At 40.9% G+C, this 22,885-nt stretch overlaps 3 protein-coding genes across 4 annotated transcripts; 1 reads left to right on the top strand and 2 right to left on the bottom strand.

Annotated features, from left to right (window-relative positions):
* Positions 1–380: 380 nt before the first annotated feature.
* LOC138616976 (uncharacterized) lies at positions 381–14,961 on the bottom strand. 2 transcript variants are annotated; one of them, XM_069691603.1, is made up of 15 exons: positions 13,964–14,961; positions 11,872–12,002; positions 8,649–8,789; positions 6,328–6,642; positions 5,922–6,215; positions 5,201–5,506; positions 4,817–4,927; positions 4,379–4,540; positions 3,494–3,808; positions 3,352–3,402; positions 3,004–3,258; positions 2,579–2,926; positions 2,226–2,498; positions 1,012–1,287; positions 381–755 (listed from the first exon to the last, which is right to left on the bottom strand). In XM_069691603.1, the coding sequence occupies exons 3-15, from the start codon at positions 8,698–8,700 to the stop codon at positions 724–726; spliced, it is 2,790 nt and encodes a 929-aa protein (XP_069547704.1). In that variant the 5' UTR covers positions 8,701–8,789; positions 11,872–12,002; positions 13,964–14,961; the 3' UTR covers positions 381–723. The 2 variants fall into 2 exon arrangements, with proteins under 2 accessions (XP_069547704.1, XP_069547705.1); XM_069691604.1 differs by lacking the exon at positions 13,964–14,961 and having other exon boundaries at positions 3,494–3,724; positions 11,872–11,959.
* On the top strand, positions 10,995–15,581 carry LOC138616977 (chymotrypsin-like protease CTRL-1). The gene is made up of 6 exons (XM_069691605.1): positions 10,995–11,058; positions 11,708–11,722; positions 11,894–12,062; positions 13,472–13,740; positions 14,956–15,104; positions 15,264–15,581. The coding sequence occupies exons 1-6, from the start codon at positions 10,995–10,997 to the stop codon at positions 15,579–15,581; spliced, it is 984 nt and encodes a 327-aa protein (XP_069547706.1).
* A 702-nt stretch (positions 15,582–16,283) lies between these two features.
* Positions 16,284–21,396, bottom strand: aldoab (aldolase a, fructose-bisphosphate, b). The gene is made up of 7 exons (XM_069691609.1): positions 21,294–21,396; positions 19,895–20,013; positions 18,275–18,541; positions 18,026–18,186; positions 17,216–17,474; positions 16,863–17,062; positions 16,284–16,721 (listed from the first exon to the last, which is right to left on the bottom strand). The coding sequence occupies exons 2-7, from the start codon at positions 20,004–20,006 to the stop codon at positions 16,629–16,631; spliced, it is 1,092 nt and encodes a 363-aa protein (XP_069547710.1). The 5' UTR covers positions 20,007–20,013; positions 21,294–21,396; the 3' UTR covers positions 16,284–16,628.
* Between the last annotated feature and the right edge of the window lie 1,489 nt (positions 21,397–22,885).

Here is a 22,885-nt window from a genome sequence, read left to right as displayed (position 1 = left end):
TAATCATTTGTGTTAAATGATAGGGGGCACTTATTGTGGACAATATTATACAGCACATAAAATAGTATGTTCATGATAGTGATGGAGCTGTAAAACTGCTGCTATAAAAACGGAGAAAAGAAAGGTGCAAACAAAAGAACATCTTATTCAGTTCAACCTTGCAGCACCTCCTCTGCTCAGGACAGTGACTTTCCTGTGGTCGGAGTGCAATAATTTAAAAAAAAACAACAACCAGAAGTGTGTTTGGAAATGAGAAGTTATTTTAGATGCAGTGTTGACCAACAACTGATAACCGTTTCATAAACAATACTCAGAAACATGAGAACTGCAGTAACTTTGGCTGTTGGCTCATTTTCATAAAACAAAGAAACATCGCCAACAAAATTATATAGTTTTTATTTCACCAAGCAGATTTAGAAAAAAAAAAAAAAAATCCACCCAAGTGGATTATTATTGTAAAATTATTTGTACAAAAATATGAGCATTTATAAAAAAAAAAAAAAAAAAAAATCTTAGAGTTGAAAGAAAAAGTAAAAGATGACAGATGATATAATAAGTATAAATATAGACGACAAATGTTGCAAGTAAAACCTCACTTCTTGATCACATCGGATACAGTTGGGTATGCTAAAAACATGAGGACTAGTTTAAATGTACTATAGAGATAAATATGAGATGCATTATGTGAGATATATGGAATAGAGAAGATGTCCTGCAGGGACTTCATGCAGAAGATACATTTTCCTCATTGGGCTCTGAAAGAGAGGACATGAGATAAAATCTGAGAACTTACCTGGAACAAACTTCCTTTTGCGTGAAGATTTATTTTGTTCCTATGCAACAACATGACAGTTAGTAAAATGTCACTCAACCAATACAATTTCTTGGCCTCTGTCAGGATGTTTCATGATGTACATTTTGTAAATATGTAACATGCGTGTATGTAGAAAAATGACATTTAAGAGGCAAGTTAGATGTTTCCTGTTAGAACAATGTTTTTCTTTGTCTTACCTGTCCAAGTTCGATAAACGGGAAGCTGGAGTGCAGGGTGTGCGATCTCCACACACACTCTCAAACGCGTCCTCTCGTTTTCTCTGGGACCCCTCTTCAGGTTGACTCTGTTGATGTGCAGCGCGCCCGGGTCGCCCTCTCTTTCTTTGTCACTGTCCTCGTCCAGCTCTGACAGCGTGTCCTCGTCCCTGCCGATGTTGTTATTCTCTCCGTCCACTTTCTCATCGATGTACTCTATCCCCTCAGCATCAGGGTCTGTGACTGCTGCTTTTGTTTCTGTGAAGTGACACGGGCAAAAAGGTAAACCAGCCCAAATATTCACATAGTAACGCAGAAATAAAAACAAAACCTTTACATTTCATGGCAGAGAAAATAGCAACACTGCACGAGACAGTTTGCACAAGGTTATTTGAATCTGGTTCCTCCACCAAGATGCATCAGAGAGGCCACAGAGTGGAGTGTACAACAACTCATTTGCACACAGGTACACTGCTAAGGATATGAACCGAGTTTCCACACAAGGCAAATTATATTTCAAAGCTACAACTGTAGATCATGTTTGCCTGCCTGAAAATTTCAAGCAGATTGTAGGTGGAGAAAGTTTAAGTAATGATGGAATTGAAACCTCCACTTCCTTGAAAATGTAAGGAAATATTCCAACAATTAATTATTGTGCTTTGCTATAAAAAGTAGGATTATTCAATGGCAACTGGACTTGCTTGAGATTCCTGAAGAGGTTTCACTACTCATTCAAAAAGGACTTCTTTAGACAGGTCTAATGTCTCAGGGACTTCAAGCAAGTCCAGTAGACTTCTGATAACCGTTAGATAGACAAGGAGCTGGATGAGCGAGAGTCTTCACAGACAATAAAAATCAGGAGTGTTGCAAGAGACAGAACAACAAAAGAATCGTAAAAATTAAAACTCAGGAGATGTCAGGATATTCCGATTTTTTTTTGTGGTTTAAGCGCCAACATGTTTAGTTTCTCCAAAATGTCACTAAGATATTTCTTAACACTTGATTGTGTTCAGTTTCTTTTGAAAAACCAACGAAAGAAACTGAGAGTTGGCTATCCACTAGCCAACGACTGACTATATTTTCGCAAGTTCAGGAGACCCGTTCATAGTTACCTTCTGTTCCACACAGAAGGTAACTATGAACGGGTCTCCTGAACTTGCTGTTGATCTAAAAATGAAGACATGTGGGTCAAGTACTTATTGCATGTCCATTCTTCCGTCTCTCTGGCTGTTTGCTTGTCGGACTTGGCACGCTTGTAGACATCTCCAGGGCGCACACACTCCTCAGCTCCCTCTGTCCGTCATCTCCTATCTCCTCTGTCTCACTGGATACCAGCGGTGACAGAGTGTATCCTCCTGCCGCCCAGAGTAATTCGGCCTTCGGGTGACCTCCCTTCAGCAGGAGGGAGAACACGCCGACGCCTTCACTGCTCCAACACACTGAGATCGACGGAGGAATTGACGGAGCAACTGAGGAGGAGGAATACAGACAGAAAGTGAGTGAAGAAATATAATAATATAAAAGTCAAAGTGTCCATAATAATTCATACCGATGTCAGCATTTCTCCAGTGTCTCTCAATAGGCTCGTGGAGAGAAGAGTGCTCCACTCTACAAATAATCCCTCCTCTTTTGTCCTTTTTCTCCTCGTTTGTTGCCCGTCTCTTCAGAGTGGCTGTCGCCCTGTACAGTCTGGTATGAGTCTGTATGGGGCCCCACACCTCTCCTCCCTCTATCACCTCGTCCTCTCTGTCATCCTCCTGTCCCTCTCTGAGCTTCAGCCAAGTGACTGTTATGTTTGGAGGGAAGAATTCTGTGATTTCACATCCCAGAGTTGAAGTCTGATCAGAAGAATGGGTGGAGCGGACGATTTCGGACACACATGGCATCTTGATGAAGCCTGGTTGGGATAAATAGGATATTTAATCTTTGACTTCTCAACAAACAGTACAGCCTTTATTGTAATGTCATTCTTACCTCTGGTCTCGCAGGTGACCGGTTGCCTCAGGGCAATGTGGTGGACACTGACCCACACTTTAGTGGCTCCCTTCTCCAGTTCACTCCGGGGAAGTTTACACTGGCTGAAGGCTGAAAAGAATCCCTCAGCGTTTGGCCGAGGAGAGGACGAGGCCTGGGAGGCCACAGGGCTGAGCTCACCGCCCTGGCAGAACCAGCGGAAGGTGATAACATCTGGATGGAAATGTGATGCTCGGACTGTCAGGCTGATCACATCTGGAAGACAGGAAGTGAAAAGATGTAGCCTTTTCCAATTAGGAATGTGTAAAATGCATTGGAATACAATTAAAGAATAACCTGTTTCCTTACCCGAGTCATTTTGTGTCTCGGCCAGTTGTATTTCTGATACCTCTGGAGCAGCTGAGGGACAACCCAAAAAGTTTCTTTTGTAGAAATTATGAAAAATATGCAGCCTTGATGCAAAGTAAATAAGAGGGGGAAAAAGCCTTACACAGAATAGTAAACTTCTCTGACACCCTCTCCTCCACGATCTTGTCCTTGCCTGCGTAGGACACCTGACACTTAAACACTGCACCCTTGTGGATCGAAATCTGGGGGATGAAGGTGAGCGAGGAGATCAGCTGCTGAGTGCCATTTCCAGATGAATGGAGCGGCCCTTGAGTGTGCAGCTTGTAGTAACCCATCTCGCCTCTGGAGGACAGCAGAGGCCCTTTCTCTGATGCTGGTGAGGTGAGCGTTAAACCGTAGGGTAGATGGATGGTGGTTAGAGTGTTATAGAGGCAGTTAAAATTAGTTTTGGAAGTTCCTGTTGCGTAAGTTTATAAATTGTTAGCAGTGGAAAGTGTTACAGAGAAAACAGGGTGTGTTTGAGAAGTTGTTGCAACACAAACAAAAGATAATTGTTCACTAATGTATTATCTTAATTATATATGTAAATCTAAACATTTCATTTCCTATTTCTTCTGTTTATTAACCCAGAAACATATAGGCACTATATACTATAAAATGTACTATAAAAGAATAGTTCAACATTTTCATTTGAGAGACATCACTCGTATGCCTGTGCAATACATATGTTTAACTGTTCCTTTAAGGTTGGAAAATCCTCATTTTTCTCACTGTCTGACAAATCATTCATATTCTGAATCAGTTTGTTCTGTGGTTTCCCCTTTTACACCAGGGTAATAGTCACAGGAAAAATGTGTTTCCCCAAAACCCAGCGTGGCATATGTGACAGCTTTGCAAACTTTGACTGCCACTACAATTTAAAATCTGTGCGTTTCAACACTATTTTGCAGCACAGCTTGAGTTTATAGTGACTGACACAGGTCAGTGGGGTTTAAGAGGTAAACAATTAGCATATAAGCTCTTGTACCTGTTAGTGAGGTGTCAGAGATGGGAGTGTCATTGAGAAACCATGCAGTCTGGACTCGGTCCACCCGCCTGCCTTCGATGCTCACTGACACCCTGCCCTTCTGACCTACTATCACACGTGGAGGGAGGATGATCCCTGACACACTGAGGGACTTCTTTTTCTCTGAGTGAGGTGAGACAGAGGGAATAAAAAGAGTTGGTGAGAAAAAGGACATGTAAAAAAAAAGAAGATATGTAACTGATGATGGTTTAAAAGTAAAATAATGCATCTTTACGTGCATATGTTTAAATTATCTGCGGATTTGCTGGTATAACATGTTGGTCAGGATGATTTATTTTCGGCTTTTTTCCCATTTTCATATTTATTGTAAACTAGGGATGAGGGTCACAAATAGACTTTGCCTCATATGAATGGCTGCAACACCAGGTTCAGACTCACCATCTCTTCTCCTCCAGGAAAAGCCGAAACAAAGCAGGAAGACCAGCACTATAGAAATGCACATCATAGCCACGGATGCTTTGGCTGATTTATTCAACACCAGAGCCTCATCTACAAGGAAGCAGAAGGAGGAAATTAATTGAAAGAAAGAATGAACACATGACAGTGACTGAGCATTAAAAACAGGAAAAAAAAAACAGAACAGGATGCAAAATAAGTCAAATTGCCTTCAAAAGTTGCACTTTGTACACAATTTATGCCTATTAAGCAGCCTTTCTGCAGTCATCTAATTTTTTTAATTTTTGTTTAAATTTTTTTTTAAATTCCTTGGATGATTTACATTGTTGTAATATTTTCGGTCTGACAATCACATTAAAACCGTACCCTGAGGATCCACTTTTTCCAGATATGCCGAGCCACTGACAGGAATCACTACCGCGGGCTGGTTTACTGCACACTCCACCTTCCCACCTTGCCCCCTCTGCTCGGGGCTTAACGTGTAATAACGTCTGGTTCTATAGGTCCCATCTGGGTTCTGCTCGGTGACGGGGGGCTCTGGGAGGGCTGTCTCATTTTGAAACCAAGACACAGACACATCTTCAGGGTAGAAACTCTCCAGGTCACAGTAGAGAGTGAGAGGAGTGTTTCTGGAGCTCGACGGCACGACAGACAGTCTGATAGATGGCAGATCTGAGGAGGACATTCAGGAAATAATTATAACCTTTAGCCTCATAAAGGCTTTGTAGTACATAAAAACCCCAAATATGTCACAGTTTGTACTATAATGACAGCGGTGGTTTTACATGAAAAAAATAATGTGATTAGGCACTGAAGTCACTTTTGAATATGCAAATGTGCAAAGAACTGTGACGTGCCATATGCGATCGATTTCTAATGGATGAAACATTAAAAGGAGGCATGATTGAGCAGGGATGTTTTATTTTGTAAACTGGCTGTTGCTGTGACTCCTCTAGTCTTATTTATGTCTTTATTTACATGAGTGTTTCTTTACATATAAAGTGGGACAGTGAGATCCGATCACAAGTGCACACTTGAGACACATGTTAATGCCAGGTGTGAACAGGGCCCCCTTTGAGTCACTCACAGGTGATGTTGAGTTGGAAGTCCAGCTCCTGATCGCTGCCACTGTGGGACACTTTGCAGCCAAAGGTCATATTCTGGTGCTCGCGGGAGGGGTAGACTGTCAGGTTGCCCACAGCTGAGTAGAACCCATCTGGAGTCAGTTCACCTTCAACCTGGTAGGGAGACTGAATCACTTGCCCATCTCTGGTCCAGGAGAAAGAGACAGGAGGAGGGTAGAAACCATCTGCACGGCATTTAAGCTGGTTCTCTGTTTCTAACACCACCCACTGCTGTGGAATTGAAAGTGTGGGGGAGGCTAGAAAAGGGAAAAAAAACAAAAAGGACAAAAAAAAGTCCAGGTTTGTTTTTTTGTATTTTAGGTTCAAATGAAGCACAAATCAGACTACAGGATGTAAACAAAGGCGTACCCAGGATACTGAATGTAACATTACTGGAGTGCAGAGTTGTGGACTGGTAGCCGACTGTGCATTTGTACACCCCCTGCAGGCCGAGACTGGCTTTGAGGATGGTCAGAGAAAAGTCCCCACTGGAGAAATCTGTGGTGTTCCAGCTGAATCCCTCCTTTATTTGCGGCGCTGCTTTTCCAAATGAGGCGACAACAGTGCTGTTACTTATCCATGTGACATTGATTGAAGACGCATCTGTTACTGATGCAGGGAGAGTCACATTGCAGGGAAGGGTCGCATTTGTATTTGGGCTGGCCTGAATTTCACTGGAAGACACTGAAAACAGGAAGAGAAAGTTTAGATGGAGAGACATTAAAGAGCCATCACTGAACAGCACTTATCGATGCTCCTTACTGAAACATGAATCTCTATACAATGACTGAAGAGTGTGCGTGAACAGAGTGTGAGATTTCTGGTGAAATGTACCTTTTTTTCTATTTGGTTAGGTTTGACCTTAAACTAGTTTCTTTTGAAAATACAGCTCTCTCAATACAAAGAACAGCTAAATGTTTATATTTAAGTTTACTAAATGTTTTCAATGAAACACATTTTGAAGAAGTGTCATGACCTGAGTGAAACCAACATCTATTGTGCAAAACTTGAAGCCATTCCATCCTTAAAAAGAAAAAAAAAACCATCACAATGTTCCTCATTTTCACAGAATTAAACAAAATATAACACACAACAGACACACACTGCTCAACCTGTTGACACTGTTTAATCAAAGTGACCAAAGCTCCCCTGAAGTCATTCTCCTGTTTTTGATGACATTAATGTTATAATGAATATTGTTAGATCACCACAAGAGTAAAGGGAAAGTAAACGTCTGTCCCAGGTTGAACAAAAAAAAAAAAAAATCCACCAGTCCCGTTTATTTTTTGTTAACCTGACACTTCATAACCCTGAATGAGCAGTGAGAAGGAATAGTCAGTCAGAGATTTGAGTTTCATGAAATCCAATTTTTTTCTTTTGATGCCTAATAGTAAATAAGTAATCTCAGTATACCTGCATGAATCAGCGTAAACATAAAGCCTTTCCAACAGGTCCGACCAACTAATCCAGCTTAATTAGTAACTACTACAATAAATACTTGTTCGCAGGTATAGCACCGAGCAGTGGAAAACTTTCTTTGGTGTGAAGTGTTTATGTTGCACTTCATGTGAAGTGTGATGGATCATAGAAGGCTGACAAGGACAAGAATGAGGGTGAATAGATATGACTAAAGTTTAGTAGACGTCTATTTTTGACAATACAAATACAGAGTCAAAACTAGCTCAAGGGCTAATATCACACTAGTCCATTTAAAAAGTTATTTATAATGCTACATTTAATATAGATCAATAATTTAGACTGTTTAAAGTTATTCAAAACACTCAGATCAGAGCAGAGCATTTGAGCCTAAGTTATTAAAATTTTGTTGAAAAAATGTCATCTCAGTTACAGGATATTTTTCATTGCTTGTTTCCATGGTAATGATCATCATTTCATACACAGAGAAGAATGTCAAACTATACATAAAGTATCATTTTACCTTTTTCACAGCTTTGAGCAAAAACCATAATCATTATTCTCAGTGCATGTGAACATTCTTAGGGGGGATGACGAGACTAAAATCTCTACGTTCAATTTTATAGTTCAATATTATGTGTTATATGTCATTGTGTGTGTGTGTGTGTGTGTGTGTGTGTGTGTGTGTGTGTGTGTGTGTGTGTGTGTGTGTGTGTGTGTTAACACTTCAAATTTTCAAGAAATTCAATTTTAAGACATTTTTTTATAATAACTGAATAATAATAATAATGTGCAGTTTTGACTGAATCACAAATTACAGAACTCTATAACAAAGATGCAAAAATCATATAAATCCAATATTAGCAGTGAGCAGTCCCATTCATTGATTTGCATCATTGGTCACAATATCTTTAAAGCAGGAGAAAAAGCAACAGCACAATCAATTTTATATATATAAAAAAGAAAGAAACAAATCACTAATGTTTCACTTACATGTTGTCATATAGCCCTGTCTTACCATGAATCAACAAAGTAAATGTCAGGTGCATGTTACCTCTAAAATGTATGATCAACATGTGCTATCTGTACTTTAACGCTCGCCTGGTAAACCACTACAAGATCTAGACAAACTAACAATTAGTTTCTAGAGTTTTAACTGACAAGCATCGCTGCTTCAAGAGTTCAATCTGAGCTCACTATCAATATGTTCGATTCAAACCGAGTCATTTGTTAGAGAAACATCAACGCAGTGAGTGTAACGACACAATACTCACCATTGTTTATGAGAGTCAGGAGCACAACATGGACGAGGACTTTACACTGCATGGCTAGGCTAGTCTTGAGACCAAGTTCTTATCATCAGGTCGTTATCCCGTCTTATATAGAGCCATGAGGTGACAGTGGGCGTGTTTGTCCTGCCATTTGGGAGACAAGAAATATTGTTGCTGGGCCTCACAGGAGTGAAAGGAGGCCCTTGATATGTGTATATCCTCTTAAATAAGCGAGCCTTGAAGTGTAACAGAGTAAGAAGGGTGAGCGAGGAAAAAAGAGGGAGATGTTCAGGGACACACAAGTGGGGGCACTGGTCACTTAAAATTCAGACAGGCCTGTGGCCAAGGTTTTGGGGCTACTTTACATTGGTGCAGTGTTGCCATGAACAAACAGAGAGAGTAATCCCACTGAGCTTATGTGGGCAAACACTCAGGCGAGACTACAACTCTTTTCTATCCGGGGAAAAGTTAGTGTGGCGTTACATTTTGCAGAGAAAAAGAGCTTCTCTTTTCTCTCTCTGTGTTCTGTGTCTTCAGTCCCTTCCTGCTATGATTGGTGCCTCTGATATAGTTAATGTTTAGCCAGAATAAGTTCTCAATGTCTGAAAGAAAATGTGTTTTCTGTTTCATCCCCCTCTGAATATTCATCAACCTAATTACCCGTTTAAATTGTTTGACCTTGCACTTTCATTGATCTTAACACACTTCAGTCAGGGTTCATTTCTGTATTGATTTGCAGGTTGTCTGTGTCACCAAGGTGAAGTATTGTCTCTTGTTACCTTTCTGCTTTGTCACTTCAGCTGGAAATAAAAGTGACCTAAAAAGAAAATGATTTATGTGTTCCCTGTCCTTGTTTGCCTTCGGTACCTGTGCTCACATACGGCTCTTTCTGATTGAACATTGTGTTTTCTCTTCTTTCTTTGTCTGACACTCTCGTTGCTTTCATCAGGCTGAAAGATTGAGTGAATCAAGAGGTTCAGAGAAAACGAGGTACCTGTGTGTTTGATGGGAGTCACACCAGCTGATTGAAGGAATGAGGTTACTTGACTATTGTGAGGTTGAGTTCATGGTCTAGATTCTTTAACTCAAATGACATCAGCAAAATCTTTTGTGCTGATTTCCTTACTGTTGCTGGAGGGCAGATTTTAATTTTTAGCAAGAAAGGGAAATTAATAATAAAAAAAAAATGTCAGCCTACTCCTTTAAAAAAAAGAAAAATCTGAGATTGTGAATAGTGCAATCTTCTTTATAAAGAAAAAAATAAATAAAAGCTACAATTATGGCATGGCAGTAGTATTCCTTTACAAACCTGTCAAGTTGCAGTTTACAACCATTTCTGACCAGAGTCATGGAGTAAAGATTTTGAAGGAATTCGTCCAATAAATCAGATTTTGATTTAACAAAGCTGCAGCCCTGACAGGACACAATGCTTCAAATATGGATGTTGCTATAGATGCTTCACATACGTCATCAATCCAATAGAAGATCTATACAATCAGCACAGTTTCAAGGTGAACACCCAAGATAAGCGTCACCAGTTCAGTGTCTGACCAAATGTGAAATTTTGTCCAATCTCCATTTATGTTCCTGTTAAATAATGGCCAGAAAAGTATTTATGCAGAACATTAAAATGTCTGTGAAGTTGACCTTTGACCTTTTGGATACAAAATGTCATCACTTCATCATTTTTATCCTACAAGACATTTGTGTGAAAAATGGTCATAACTAGCAAATTAATTCTTGAGTTATGGTCACAAATGTGTTTTGTGAAGTCTTTTACCTTTAAAAATACCTCAAATCTGATTAGTGTATCCTTAAGCTGGAGTGAACGTTTGTGAGTTTAAAAAAAAAAATCCCGTGATCTTTCCGAGATATCACATCCATGAGCATGGGACAGACAGACAACCTGAAAACTTGATGCCTTTAATGTCTTTTTTGGTGTCAAATGTGGCCAAACATTTGACACCAAAAAAGACATTAAAAAGGTAAAAGTCAGCTACTGCACCTTTATCAGCTGCAACACTAAAACGATGCTTATGCGTTAATAATTAATTATACATTTTTGTAATGTTATTGTGGAACATTAGAAAGAAAACAGAACTTTCCAGAAACCAAATCAAACATCACAGACAAAAGACACTGTGTATAGTATGCGTGCTTGCTCATAACTGAATGCAACAGCTGAGTTATTATGAAAACATTCCTTTATGTGCAGATATGGAGAGAAACAGGTTTGAGTTGGGAGTGGTTGTTCTACAAAAATAGTGCACGTTACTTCCTGCAGATTAACATGGGGAAAAAGCTGTATGTTAAAGACCGTCTCTGTTTATTGAAGGCAAAACTTTAGTGATGTGCAGTATGGCAGCCTGGGCTGTGTGTATACTCTTGATGTGCACCGTCCTCATTGGGCAAGGTGAGCTTTTATTACCATTATTGTATTTACATTACTACAACCTAAATGTCCTCTTTTGAAGCTTATTTAGTAGTTTTTGTTAATAGAATTACAGACTTTTTATATTCTACTTCATGGTCATTTACTGTGGTGCCATTTTCCTACACAGAACTATTAATTGATATGTTTTACATTGGAGGTAATAATGAATTCTTAAACCACTGAGAGGTTTGTTGTCAAGTAGGTGCTGTTGGCTTCAGCTGGTTTAAAGAGGTTTGTGTTTGTTTGGTTTAATCATTCAACTCTTACATGACTCTAAACAAATCATATGTAATATTAAAACATGGAGATTGATTTATTGATGACATAAATATAAATGTTAATGTAAATACAGATGCCCTGCATTAAATCGGTTTAACTTCTGTTATTAACTATAAACTATTTTACCAAACAATATAATAGTAGATGTGCAGTGCTTTAAAAATGATGTTACAAAATAAAATATGAATGTGATATGCTGTATATGATGTACTGTACAGTCAGAGGAAGCTGGGACAGTGGTGCTACCTTATGGCTGCAGTTACACATCTGCTACACTATTTAACCCGTGTGGTAAGAATATCCCAAAGGATACAGATGCCAGTAACTCTTTCATCTCTTATTCCGACAGGATCGAAGGCTCAGGGTAAGCAGTATCATTTTATACAATCCCTACAGCCATGTCAATGCTCTTAATGATGTGCATACTCAGATGATCTACTGAACATGAACAACTATGATGAAACATTTGTAGTTTTGCATGCGTGTCGGAATAACTACGCTGCATACTTACACACAGTTGTCTCTGCTCTGTCAGACTGTGGAGTGGCACCTCTGAACACAAGGATCGTAGGTGGCGAGAACACCATAGCTGGATCGTGGCCCTGGCAGGTCAGCATACACCTCACTGCCATTGGCGCTCACATCTGTGGAGGGACCCTCATCAGTGACCAGTGGGTACTCACTGCAGCCCACTGCATTGTAACGTAAGACATACTCCTCAGATCTCATTCCATTTCCTACATTTCTCGCTCAAACATTAGAAATCTTACTGGGGTTTTGAAACCCAGAAAGCTCCCATACCGGTTACTATCCTTCCTCAACTCAAAAAGAGACCCCTGAACCAGAGAGATGTTTAATTTTTCTCCTGGAAATGTTCATTAAAGTATGACTGTCATGTCTATGGACTGTCAGATTACAATGAAAAGAAGAAAGTTAACATATAGAGTCCAAATACACAAAAGGCTAAAAAATAAGGGTAAGATGCATAACATTAAACCGATGACAGAGAAGCTAAAGCCTCCTAAATAATATAATCAGCAGCCACACTACTAAAAAGACTACATAGATGCTCTAACAATGGTATCCAAGTAGAAACTTTCCACTATTTGCTTGGCCTGCCTGTTACAGGGCTGGATGCAAAAAATATATTTTACAAAAATATATTTTGCATCAGCACACATAATGCCATATCATGTTGCAATACACGGAATGAAATTAAAATACCACCACATTCAGACCAGTCACCGTGACTACTATAACAGTAATGTGACCAACTGATCCTGGTGCATTGCTGGATAACTAATCTAATCAGTGGTGCTTTGTAAATACTGCTGGATATTGTTCAGACTGCTGTAGTAGAAACTCTTCCTTTCATTCTAGCTCTCAGTCTTCCACACTTTACGTTTTGTTACAAAACTGGTCAGATATTTTCTAAAATGTATAGATGCAAGGTATTCACATGCAGAAGATGTAAAGCTACACAACACGGAACATCCGTACTCTGTAGACAGGAAGTGGAAAGACAAAAACGGTGGCACTTCCTTGGTACTGAAATGTAAGGACAGTGCAACTAAAATCAATGAGTGCTGTTGTGTCAGAGTTGACTGCCTGAACAAATATTTGCTGTATTTCTTGACCGATCCAGCTAGGCTTGTGCCAAGCTTTGCACAGACTTTTGGCAATTTAAGTCTGACTCCACCAAACAGTGTACAGTTTGGGTCAGCTCAGGTTTTATTTTGTGTCTCACTCTTCCTCCGTGTTTGGGGGAAAAACAAGAGTATACTGCACAAGAGTGGTGCACTGGTTTCTCTTTTTTCCAAAAAATATTATCCGACTCTCACAATAGAGACGGACAAGAAATATGTGGAAAGAGAGCAGGCGAATGACAAAGATCGAGTCAGATGGGAATCAAACTAAGGACTCCCTGCTGACAGCTTTCACACCCACATACACACCGTAAACATCCAAATATTTAATTTCAGGCAACCTGTTGGCAACTTCATCCCAATAAGTTAAACTAATTGATACTACACTGATTCAACAAACATAAACCACCCTCATCACATTGCATCATGTTGTTTTTTTTTTTATATATAAAAAAAAAAAAATACAGAAACTCAACCAGTGCATGGACTGTCTACCTGGGCAGAGAGACTCAGGCAGGCCCTAATGTTAATGAGGTGAAGTGCACCCTGTCCAAGGTCATTGTCCATCCCAACTACAATGACACACTTTTCAACAACGACATTGCCCTGATGAAGCTCAGCAGCCCCGTCACTTTCACCGACTACATCCGGCCTGTCTGCCTGGCGAGTAACTCCAGCCTGTTCTACAACTCCACCCTCTGCTGGGCCACCGGCTGGGGCAGACTTGGAAGGGACAGTGAGTAGCCCCTCAGGTCGTACCATTAACCATTTCAGACATTTCACCCCGTACAACATGAAAGAGAACAGCGGAGCTAACAGTTGCCAAGGTTAACAATTAGGTTTACTAATATACACAAATTTAAAAAACAAACAAACCCAACACCACTAGTCAGGATGGAGGGTTGCACTCACACCTATGCAAAAGGTTTGTGAAATATCACGCATACACACACACCTACCTCAAGTGTGAGGTGCAAACAATGCACAACCATGCAAAGGAAGGAATGGCTTCTCTGCATAGGCCCTGGGTTGATCAGGTCCACGACCCCCTCCGCCCCCTGCACAGATAAAGTTCTGGCCTACAAGGCAGACACAAGTGTTAGGATGGGGAGAGGTGGAATATAGGCACATTTTCTACATTAAAAACAAGTGAAGCAACAAAATATTTCAAGATAAAACTGAGGTAAAAAAAAAAACAGTCTGTCATTAAGTGAGTTAAATCCACTCTCACTTGGGGCAGAAACAAGAATTCACCCTTTTTTTTTGTTTTTAATTAATTTCATACAACCCATGCAGTGTGGTGACCACATGGATGAAGGGCAGTGTCCTTTCATCTTGAGGGTTTGCCTGGTACACAGCATATATAGAGGAGCATTAACAAGCTACACCTGGTGCCTGTTGGAACACTGATCAGGCTTACTTAAGGTGACTGATCTTTAAGGTGGTCCAGCTAGCCCCACTCCATCTCCTTTGTCACATATTTTCCTAACTGTTCCCTATAGCTTCAGTTTATCATAAAACCTTTTTAAAAGTGGAGGCTCATACTTGTCAGCACGTTAGCATGCCAATATTAATTAAGTAGGCTACTGCTGAGGCTAATGGGAATTTGCGTGAATGAATGTCCTGTTAAAGCATGAATGTCTGGAGCAAATTACATCACAATCCATTAGATAGTTGTTGAGACATTTCTCTAAAAACCATGTCAGCTTCATGGTGCTGCTAAAATTCTGGAGATCATCAAATTCACTCACTCGAGACTGAGTGTTCAGTGTGAAGACTCTGGACCAAAGTGGTGGACCAGCCAAATGTCAGATAAATGAAAAAAACAACAACATCTGCTTGCATGATGCATGTCATTTTGTAAGACAGAAATCTGTTAGCTCATAAATACTTTTACTGAATTACTGAACCTGCATGACAGGAAACTGATCTTATATTCTCTCCTCCACAGAGCCTTTGCCAGCTTCTTCTGCACTACAAGAGGTCCAGATCCCCGTCATTGGAAACAAGCAGTGCGAGTGCAATTACCTCCCAAACAAAGAAGCAAACATCACTGACAATATGATTTGTGCGGGACAAGAGAATAAAGGAGCATGTCAGGTGAAAGCAATACCACGTTTTTGTAGCCTAATATTTTAAGCAGCAGTTTGGACTACTTTTGAAGTGTTTCCTTACGTGACTTACTAATATATTTTACATACAGTTGAAACACTTAGATCCTTCATTACAACTATTTGTGTTATGGCTTGTCTTTTCCAGGGGGACTCCGGCGGCCCTTTGCAATGCAAACAAGGCGCATTGTGGATCCAGGCTGGCATTACCAGTTTTGGAGTACCTTGTGCCCAGGCTGGCTTCCCTGAGGTCTACGCCCGAGTGTCTGAATTCCAGACCTGGATGGTAGATCAAGTGGCGGAGGCGAAGTTTAGCTTTGTAACATTCACTGCTAATGGCGCTGACCAAGATGGCAGCTTTGTGTGTCGCAGCACAATCTCTGCAAATTCAACCAAGCTTGCAGCTGAGCTCGCATTGGTTGTTATCTTAATGACAATGTTGCTGCTTCACGTTTTAGCTCCATAAAACAGTTCAGCGCTAACAAGTTCTTCTGTTTCACTCTGTTTGATCAAAATTTAATATAAATGTAGCACAATGATGGTTGTAGTTGAGTTGAGTGCAGTGGGCTTGCACAAGGCTAAAAGTGAAGCCAGAAAATGTTTTGGCTCATATGCCAGGTGAGAAGTTTTCACTCAAGCCAGTGGCTGCCGTTGTTGAGCCCGATGTGCATTTCTTCTTCATACACTTTGTGCTAAAAACAAAACAAAAAAAGAAGCAACCAAAGTGTCAATTTAAACATTGACGTCTTATCTTTGAGGGATGTTTGTGGTTTAGATGTAAAACCAAACCCTTGTAACACATTTGTAATATCTTCTATTTTTTAAGTTTTCTTCTATTTTTTAGGCTTTCTTATATTTCTTATATATTATATATATAATATATATTTTATATTTATAGTTTTTACTGCTATTTTACTGCTATTTTATTGCTTTTCTATTGTTCTGTTACTATCTATTGCTTCTGCATGCTGCTGTAGCGAAAACATTTCCCCTCAGGGATTAATAAAGTAAATTTTTTATTTTGTTCTTTTGAGGGTCATACTCCTTCTGTCAGTGTCACTGTCTCTGTGGCTCTAGCTTGTCACTGTTTTTTTCACGTGAACTTGACATTATTTTGTGCATTAGGAAGTCAACCCGAAAATAGAATTAGAAAAGGAAGTGAAGCAAATAAGCTCAAATACTTTATTCCTTGGTACCAGTACAAGTCACATACTGCACTTGGTGGAAACGGACCAATAAAAATAGTACATGTTGTGTAAAAACAGTGTGGGAAACTTCACCTGAAAAAAAGGTGTTTAAAAATAAAAGTTAAGGGAATGGAGGCAGAACATTTTTCAGAATGTCCTAACTGTCCTGCTGCGACAACCTGAAGGAAAGTTGTTTTTCCATCTTTTACTATTGCTTTCTACCAAGATGCTGTAAAAGTGCTGTTACTGTGGTTAATAGTGGAGAGAGTGACATTTTCCATGGTGATGTAATGATGGTGGGAAGAAGGTGGAAAGGGTGTCCATGCTTAATAAGCATGATTAGCCACGAACAGTGAGTCTCCACCAGCAGTGCTGCTTCCAGAGGAAACATATTTGCCCTGGCAGGCCAAGTTGTTAGCCTGCAAGAGAAGAAAAGGGACAATATTATTGAATGGGACACTGGAAGAATAAGTTTGATGCTAACAATCCCCAGGGTTCTCTCACATCTAATCTATACTTTCACATTTTATATCATAATTTGTATTAATATTCACACATACCAGAGCTCTCTTGATGTACTCCTCTTGGCATGCCTTTCCATTCTCCTTCTTGCCGCCCCAGGCTTTGAGGGCAGAGGCCTGCAGGGCACGGCCGTACGAGAAGGTCACGGCCCAGGGCCTGTGCAGTGGGCACATGTTCATGGCGTTCAGGTTGATGGAGGCCTCCTCCTCACTCTGTCCACCAGACAGGAAGGTAATGCCTGTACCGCAAGAATAAAATAGTCATGCAATGCACTTCTGTCAACAGCTGAGTCAACGTCATGCAGATTATTCAATCAAGAATTTGATAAAACTTTGTGTTGGTAAAGCTTCCAAATGTGTCAACAACAGAGAGTCATGTGCATCCAGCTCACCAGGAACTGCAGGGGGCACAGTGCGGCGCAGGGCAGTAACAGTTGACATGGCAATCTCCTGGTTGCTGTACTTGTGTGAGCAGGAGTGTCCGGCAGTGACCATGTTGGGCTTGAGCAGGGTGCCCTCCAGGTAGACGTGGTGGTCGGACAGGGCCTTGTAGACGGCAGCCAGGACCTTCTCAGTGATGTACTGGGTGCGCTTCAGGTCGTGGTCGCCGTCGGGGAGAATCTCAGGCTCCACAATGGGGACGATGCCGTGCTGAGGAGGGCACAGACAAGAGGAGTGTGTTAGCACTACAGGCAGCTATCAAAAACAAGCTATAAATAAGGAGGCAGGAAATACGAATGCAGTCTATGTTTCTTATTATTGCACATCAAAAAATTCTAATACTTCTCCATTATTGTCCAAGTTGCTATGCAAACTTTACAATAATATATTTCTGTGCAGAAATTTTTGCATTTGGCTACTTGTTCTCAGGTTTTCTAAGTATGAATAAATTATCATATATAATCCACCCACACAGGAAGTCTGCTGCAAGATAGCATTAATTGCATAAATGCACATCAATAACAGTCTCTAAGGCAGCTGTTTGTGATGATACATCGATTGCAAGTGGACTCACAAATACTTTGATGTGTATGTGAACTGATATTTGTGTGAGTCGCTACACGGGGTGCTGACAGGGCATGTTTTTCTACCGATAACCTACACACTGTACATAGATCTTTCCCTGCCTGGAAGCTTGGAAAATTCTTGGAAAATCTACAAAGAATTCACTCGGATTTCAGCATCTATCTGTTATGTCTTACCATCTGGCAGATGCTGGCATAGCGAGCCAGGACATTGGCGTTCTCCAGGATGGCCAGCTTTGAGGGAGTAGTGGGGGTGATCTTCAGAACGGAGCGCCACTTGGCAAAGTCAGCACCATCCTTCTTGTACTGGGCGCAACGCTCATAGAGTCCATCAAGACCTGTTCAGGGGGAGAGGAGATGAGCTAGACAATAATATTTAAGGATGTTGATGTTCCTTTCATGTCTTTAAGTCATTTCTGCGCTCACCCTGAGTTGTTGTCTCGCCGTTGGTTCCGGCCAGGGGGACAACACCTTTGTCAACCTTGATGCCCACCACCATGCCTCTTTCTTTGAGGTACTGTGGGAAGGACTTGCCATCGTCGGTCTTCTGGTACATGGTCTCATGGAAGAGGATGACGCCACCGATGCAAGGGTTGACGCGGTCGTCAGCGGTGAAGAGGAGCTGGCGGTACAGCCTCCTGTTCTCCTCAGTGTTCTCAGCATTGATGCTCTGGAAGCGCTTGGCCACACTGCCTGGATGAAAACATGGGATAGATGAAATAAAAATCTGTCTTTCAATTTAACTGGTGTATTCGTGTGAGCACTGGAGGACATCCTAATAAAAAAAAAAAAATCAGTTTATTTCTAAGAACACAGGTCCTTATAGTTCTTTGCTGAATCATGACATTTTACCACATTATCTTTGTTCTTTGTTTTGTGCAACATTTTTTTAGGTCTCTGTAATTTTGTTTTTCACATCAGCTGCATGAGGAAGTACGCTCTGACATCAAAGACTTCTGAACCGACCAGAAACCAACCCTGACTTAACACATCGGTTTGTGAGCTGCTTTTCTGAAGCCTTGAATTCAGATTTCTTCCTTCGCCATCTTACTGTTCTGGACCCAGAGGTGACCATATTTGGATGAGCTGGGATGGAACGAGCGGTGATCTGACTCCTGACGTGCACCCCAGGCCTATCAATAAAAGAGCCCCGCCCTCAGTTTTCAATATGTTGTGTTTAATGTTTTGGTTTGTGGCCAAATACCTGCAACATCTAATTAAAGTTGAGTTAATCATATTTATTGTGGGGTTTTTTTGTTTTTTTTTTACTTTTCACAGCATTACACAAAATATGTATCAACATTCCTACCAGGGGTTATTTGTGTTGCATCATCCTCTGTTCCACAATGTAATTTTGCAATGTTTCTTTCATCTGTTTTGTTTATATGCTAAGCAACAGGTAATTTATTTATTCCAATTTATTTGCAATGGCTAATGTTTGTGTGTGTGTGTGTGTGTGTGTGTGTGTGTGTGCACAATATGGCATTATTTTAGTATTCAACAACTGCAGCTCAGCCAAATTGTAATATTATTATTAATTTAGAGAAAACCTGAGTGTCATGTTTTAGCTTTTAAGACACATGATCATGTGTCTAAAACGCTGAAACAAATGCAAAAATACCCTGAGGAACAGAAGTTGGCCCTAAAGTGTGTGTGTGTGTGTGTGTGTGTGTGTGTGTGTGTGTGTGTGTGTGTGTGTGTGTGTGTGTGTGTGTGTGTGTGTGTGTGTGTGTGTGTGTGTGTGTGTGTGTGTGTGTGTGTGTGTGTGTGGGTGTGGGTGTGTGTGGGTGGGTGGGGAGTGGGGTTGATCTCCATGGCAACAAAGCAACCCTTTAAGCAGTACATGGGCCGGGCCTGGGCCAGCAGCACATTCTTAATCTGATATCAGTATATGGGCCAGAGCTGGGCCAAAAGTTTTTGGATTAATTCCTCATCACAAATATAGAGTACATAGCAGCTCTGCTGCGTGTGTTATAAATTGTTGGCAGCCTATTGTACTTCCTGATCAGAAGAGTGTTGACTCCAAAATGAATGAAATTTATTTACCTGTGGACTCGTCTGCGGCGAGGATTCCCTTGCCGGGAGCGACGATCCTCTGAGCAATATCACTGAGCTCCTTCTTCTGCTCAGGAGTGAGGAAGGGATATGCGTGAGGCATCTTGACTCTGGATAAGAGGAGGAAAACAATACGATTTCAGAAAATAAGGAAATATTTGGTTTGCTAAAAGAGAGGACAGGAGGCAACAATTTCACTCTCAAGTCTGTAAAGTTGAATTTGCACAACTATAATGTGGTTGTGGTCTTTTGGTGTAAACATAGTAAGCTGCAAAGAGGACAGGAAATTAGATTGGCTGTGGGAAGGAAGTAATGAAAAAATAGTCTGACAAGAAGGCCTTCCTGTCTGTCCACATTCTGTTGACTAACCCGACCACCTGGTGCCACAACCGTCTAGCTGCGGTTGTTGCAGCAGTAGTTTATGAGCTGGGATTACACACTATTTCACAGGCACAATGTACAGTCGCACAGGGGATCCAGTGTCAGAGAGCACTTAACCCTCCTCTCCCTCACCCTCCATGCATCTGACCACCCTTGAGAAATCACGACAAGCATGTGGGTGACCTATTCCATTTTCTAACCTCTTATCCCTGACCTTTCCATTCCTCTTTCCCTGGTCTGCTATCACACATGCCCTCCCTCTTCCCCGTTAGTGCCCTCACTATCAATAGGTTGGACTAAAAATAAACAGTGTACTACTGCATTGCACAAGGCAATGAAAGCACCAGCAAGAAGGGATTTCATAGAAGAGAATTGTGCAGCTTCACACTCTATTGTTCAGGAGTTATACCACCCTGCAGGAAGATTCATCAGCACATAGTCTGGAAAAATGTGGATGGTTTTAAACCAGAGCTTAGTCACACAACTGAGTCACCACTGACCATGGAAACTTTTCATCACTTAAAAATAAGGTGTTGTAACGACGTGTGACGCACTGGAGATAAGCTAAACTTCTCAGTCATGACAATTAGTGTTTAGTATATGTGAAGATATGTAATGCTGAGGGAGAATTATCATGCATGGTTTAGAGTAGAGTGCAAGTGAAGCAGTTCATTACTGACTAGTGGGTATAAAAAAAACCACTGAGTTATTTCAGGTTGTTTTAGTATCTGGTGTTCTCAGCACAGTCATTTGTAATGCAGAAATGAGACTGTAGGTTAACTGTGACACTGCTATTGGTCTTGCTCATCTCATGTAGATATAGATAGTCACAGAAACCAGCTTGTCATGGCTATAAGAGTATGTGGAACATTAACTCAATACTATATATGGGAATTGCCATTCACCTCATGCTTTATACAATCAAAAATATTCAGCAGGTAACACACAAATCCAGTTAGAGAAAGGGTAAATCTCACAGTTGTCCATTAAATTTTCTTTTCTTTTTTACCTTTGAGCTTGGGAGGAGAGCTGAGAGAAGAGAGAGGGAGGGAGAAGATCCGGCTTTCGTCTGCGACACTCCTGCAGCCCGCTGGCCCTTGTATTTATCCTCCCATTGTGACCCCTCACATTTCAGCTGCCCGGCTATAAAAAGAACAGGACGCAACCAGAGATGGCTTGTGACATTCAAGCAGACTGGGGCTGGAGTAACATGCTGGGGAGCAGCCAGTGAAAGGGCAAAGAGTGTTTCAGTGAATGGCAGAGAATCAGATGGAGTGAGGGACAGCCATGGTGGGATGCATGGGGGGAAGAAAGTGTTGTATAAGGTATGGTATCAGTAGATTGGTGGAATAGTGGAAGATCCAGATATATTAAATATAAATATAGTGAATTAGTCTCACTTCGATGTTCCCTATATTAAAAAAATATTCTGCCCCTTTCAAGCACATCTCTGCACCCTTTACACACTATACACACTTTACATCCCAGTTTAAGCCATTTTAATGACAGTATGAGGCATTCAAAAGTGTAGATCTTGTACAATATTTAACTGCAGTCAATTTAAAATCTCATCACCCAGAGGTCATCTTTAAGGGTATGTGGAGGAAGATAACTTTGGGGTATATGTAGTTTGCATTAATAGCACACGCACGCATCCACATGCACGCACGCATCCACATGCACGCATCCACATGCACACACGCATGCACGCACGCATCCACATGCACGCACGCACGCACGCACACGCACACGCACACACACACACACACACACACACACACACACACACACACACACACACACACACACACACACACACACACACACACACACACACACAGAGGCCTTGAGAGCATGTGACTCCATTGCTAACCTGCCCTTAGAAACCCAAACCAGACACAGCAACATGGTGCGGTGGTCCTTAACCTTTTCACAACCTTTCTTGATCGTCTTTGCTTGGCAGGAAGAGGTAGATCACAAACCATGGTAAAGGTTGTACGTGTTGTGCAGTCGAGTTGTACAACATTTTACTTTCAGTACATTTTCTCACACTCAGATCAAAGCAGAAAAAACGTATTTCAAAAGTTGTACACATTTTACAACTCTGGAGGAGGCTCACTGGTGAACTGCTGCATGAGGCAGCATGCACTATTGCATGCAGTAAACAAGTATTGTGATCCAGTTCATCATCTTTCAGCCAGGCAGGTTTCGCATTCATGTACATGGGCAGATTTGTTGTCTTCACACAACATCTACTATTGTTTCTCTTTTGAAAATCAAGTTTAAACAGCCAACGCCAAACATGAAGTAACCAGATACTGGGTCTATTGTACACTCATGTTAGAAAACAGACACATTGTAAAAGTTGTAGTGACTTACAGATGGGATTAGACAATGCAGAGGAAGTCTACCAAAAAGGAGAAATGGGCCTTACTTATTTTTAGGTTTACTAATTCACGAGGAGACTTATTTGAACCACATCAGTCCCGCCTTGATGAGTGGGACAGATAATCAATTCAGATATTTTCATAATTTAAAATTCAACTTTCTCACATTGGTCTTGGAAGCAGAGACAAGAGTCACCAACAGCAGTGTTTGAAA

This window comes from Brachyistius frenatus, unplaced genomic scaffold (assembly GCF_029030835.1).
Source record: "Brachyistius frenatus isolate BFR_SWC_R1_liver_20210118 unplaced genomic scaffold, ASM2903083v1 Contig_11, whole genome shotgun sequence".
In the NCBI taxonomy this organism is placed as follows: domain Eukaryota; kingdom Metazoa; phylum Chordata; class Actinopteri; family Embiotocidae; genus Brachyistius; species Brachyistius frenatus.
The sequence above is the reverse complement of the archived record's forward strand: the minus strand, read 5'-3'. Positions and strand labels throughout refer to the sequence as shown.

Excerpts from the sequence above, each read along its gene's own strand:
- LOC138616976 (XM_069691603.1), bottom strand. The coding sequence starts at position 8,700 with ATGCAGTGTAAAGTCCTCGTCCATGTTGTGCTCCTGACTCTCATAAAC. Across the intron at positions 4,928-5,200 it reads GGAAAAAGTGGATCCTCAGG|ATGAGGCTCTGGTGTTGAAT; the intron begins GTACGGTTTTAA and ends GCTTCCTTGTAG. Across the intron at positions 756-1,011 it reads CGTTTATCGAACTTGGACAG|AGCCCAATGAGGAAAATGTA; the intron begins GTAAGACAAAGA and ends CCTCTCTTTCAG.
- LOC138616977 (XM_069691605.1), top strand. The coding sequence starts at position 10,995 with ATGTGCAGTATGGCAGCCTGGGCTGTGTGTATACTCTTGATGTGCACC. Across the intron at positions 13,741-14,955 it reads GGGCAGACTTGGAAGGGACA|AGCCTTTGCCAGCTTCTTCT; the intron begins GTGAGTAGCCCC and ends TCTCCTCCACAG. Across the intron at positions 15,105-15,263 it reads AGAATAAAGGAGCATGTCAG|GGGGACTCCGGCGGCCCTTT; the intron begins GTGAAAGCAATA and ends TGTCTTTTCCAG.
- aldoab (XM_069691609.1), bottom strand. The coding sequence starts at position 20,006 with ATGCCTCACGCATATCCCTTCCTCACTCCTGAGCAGAAGAAGGAGCTC. Across the intron at positions 17,475-18,025 it reads ATGCCAGCATCTGCCAGATG|CACGGCATCGTCCCCATTGT; the intron begins GTAAGACATAAC and ends TGCCCTCCTCAG. Across the intron at positions 17,063-17,215 it reads TGTGCCCCCTGCAGTTCCTG|GCATTACCTTCCTGTCTGGT; the intron begins GTGAGCTGGATG and ends CTTGCGGTACAG.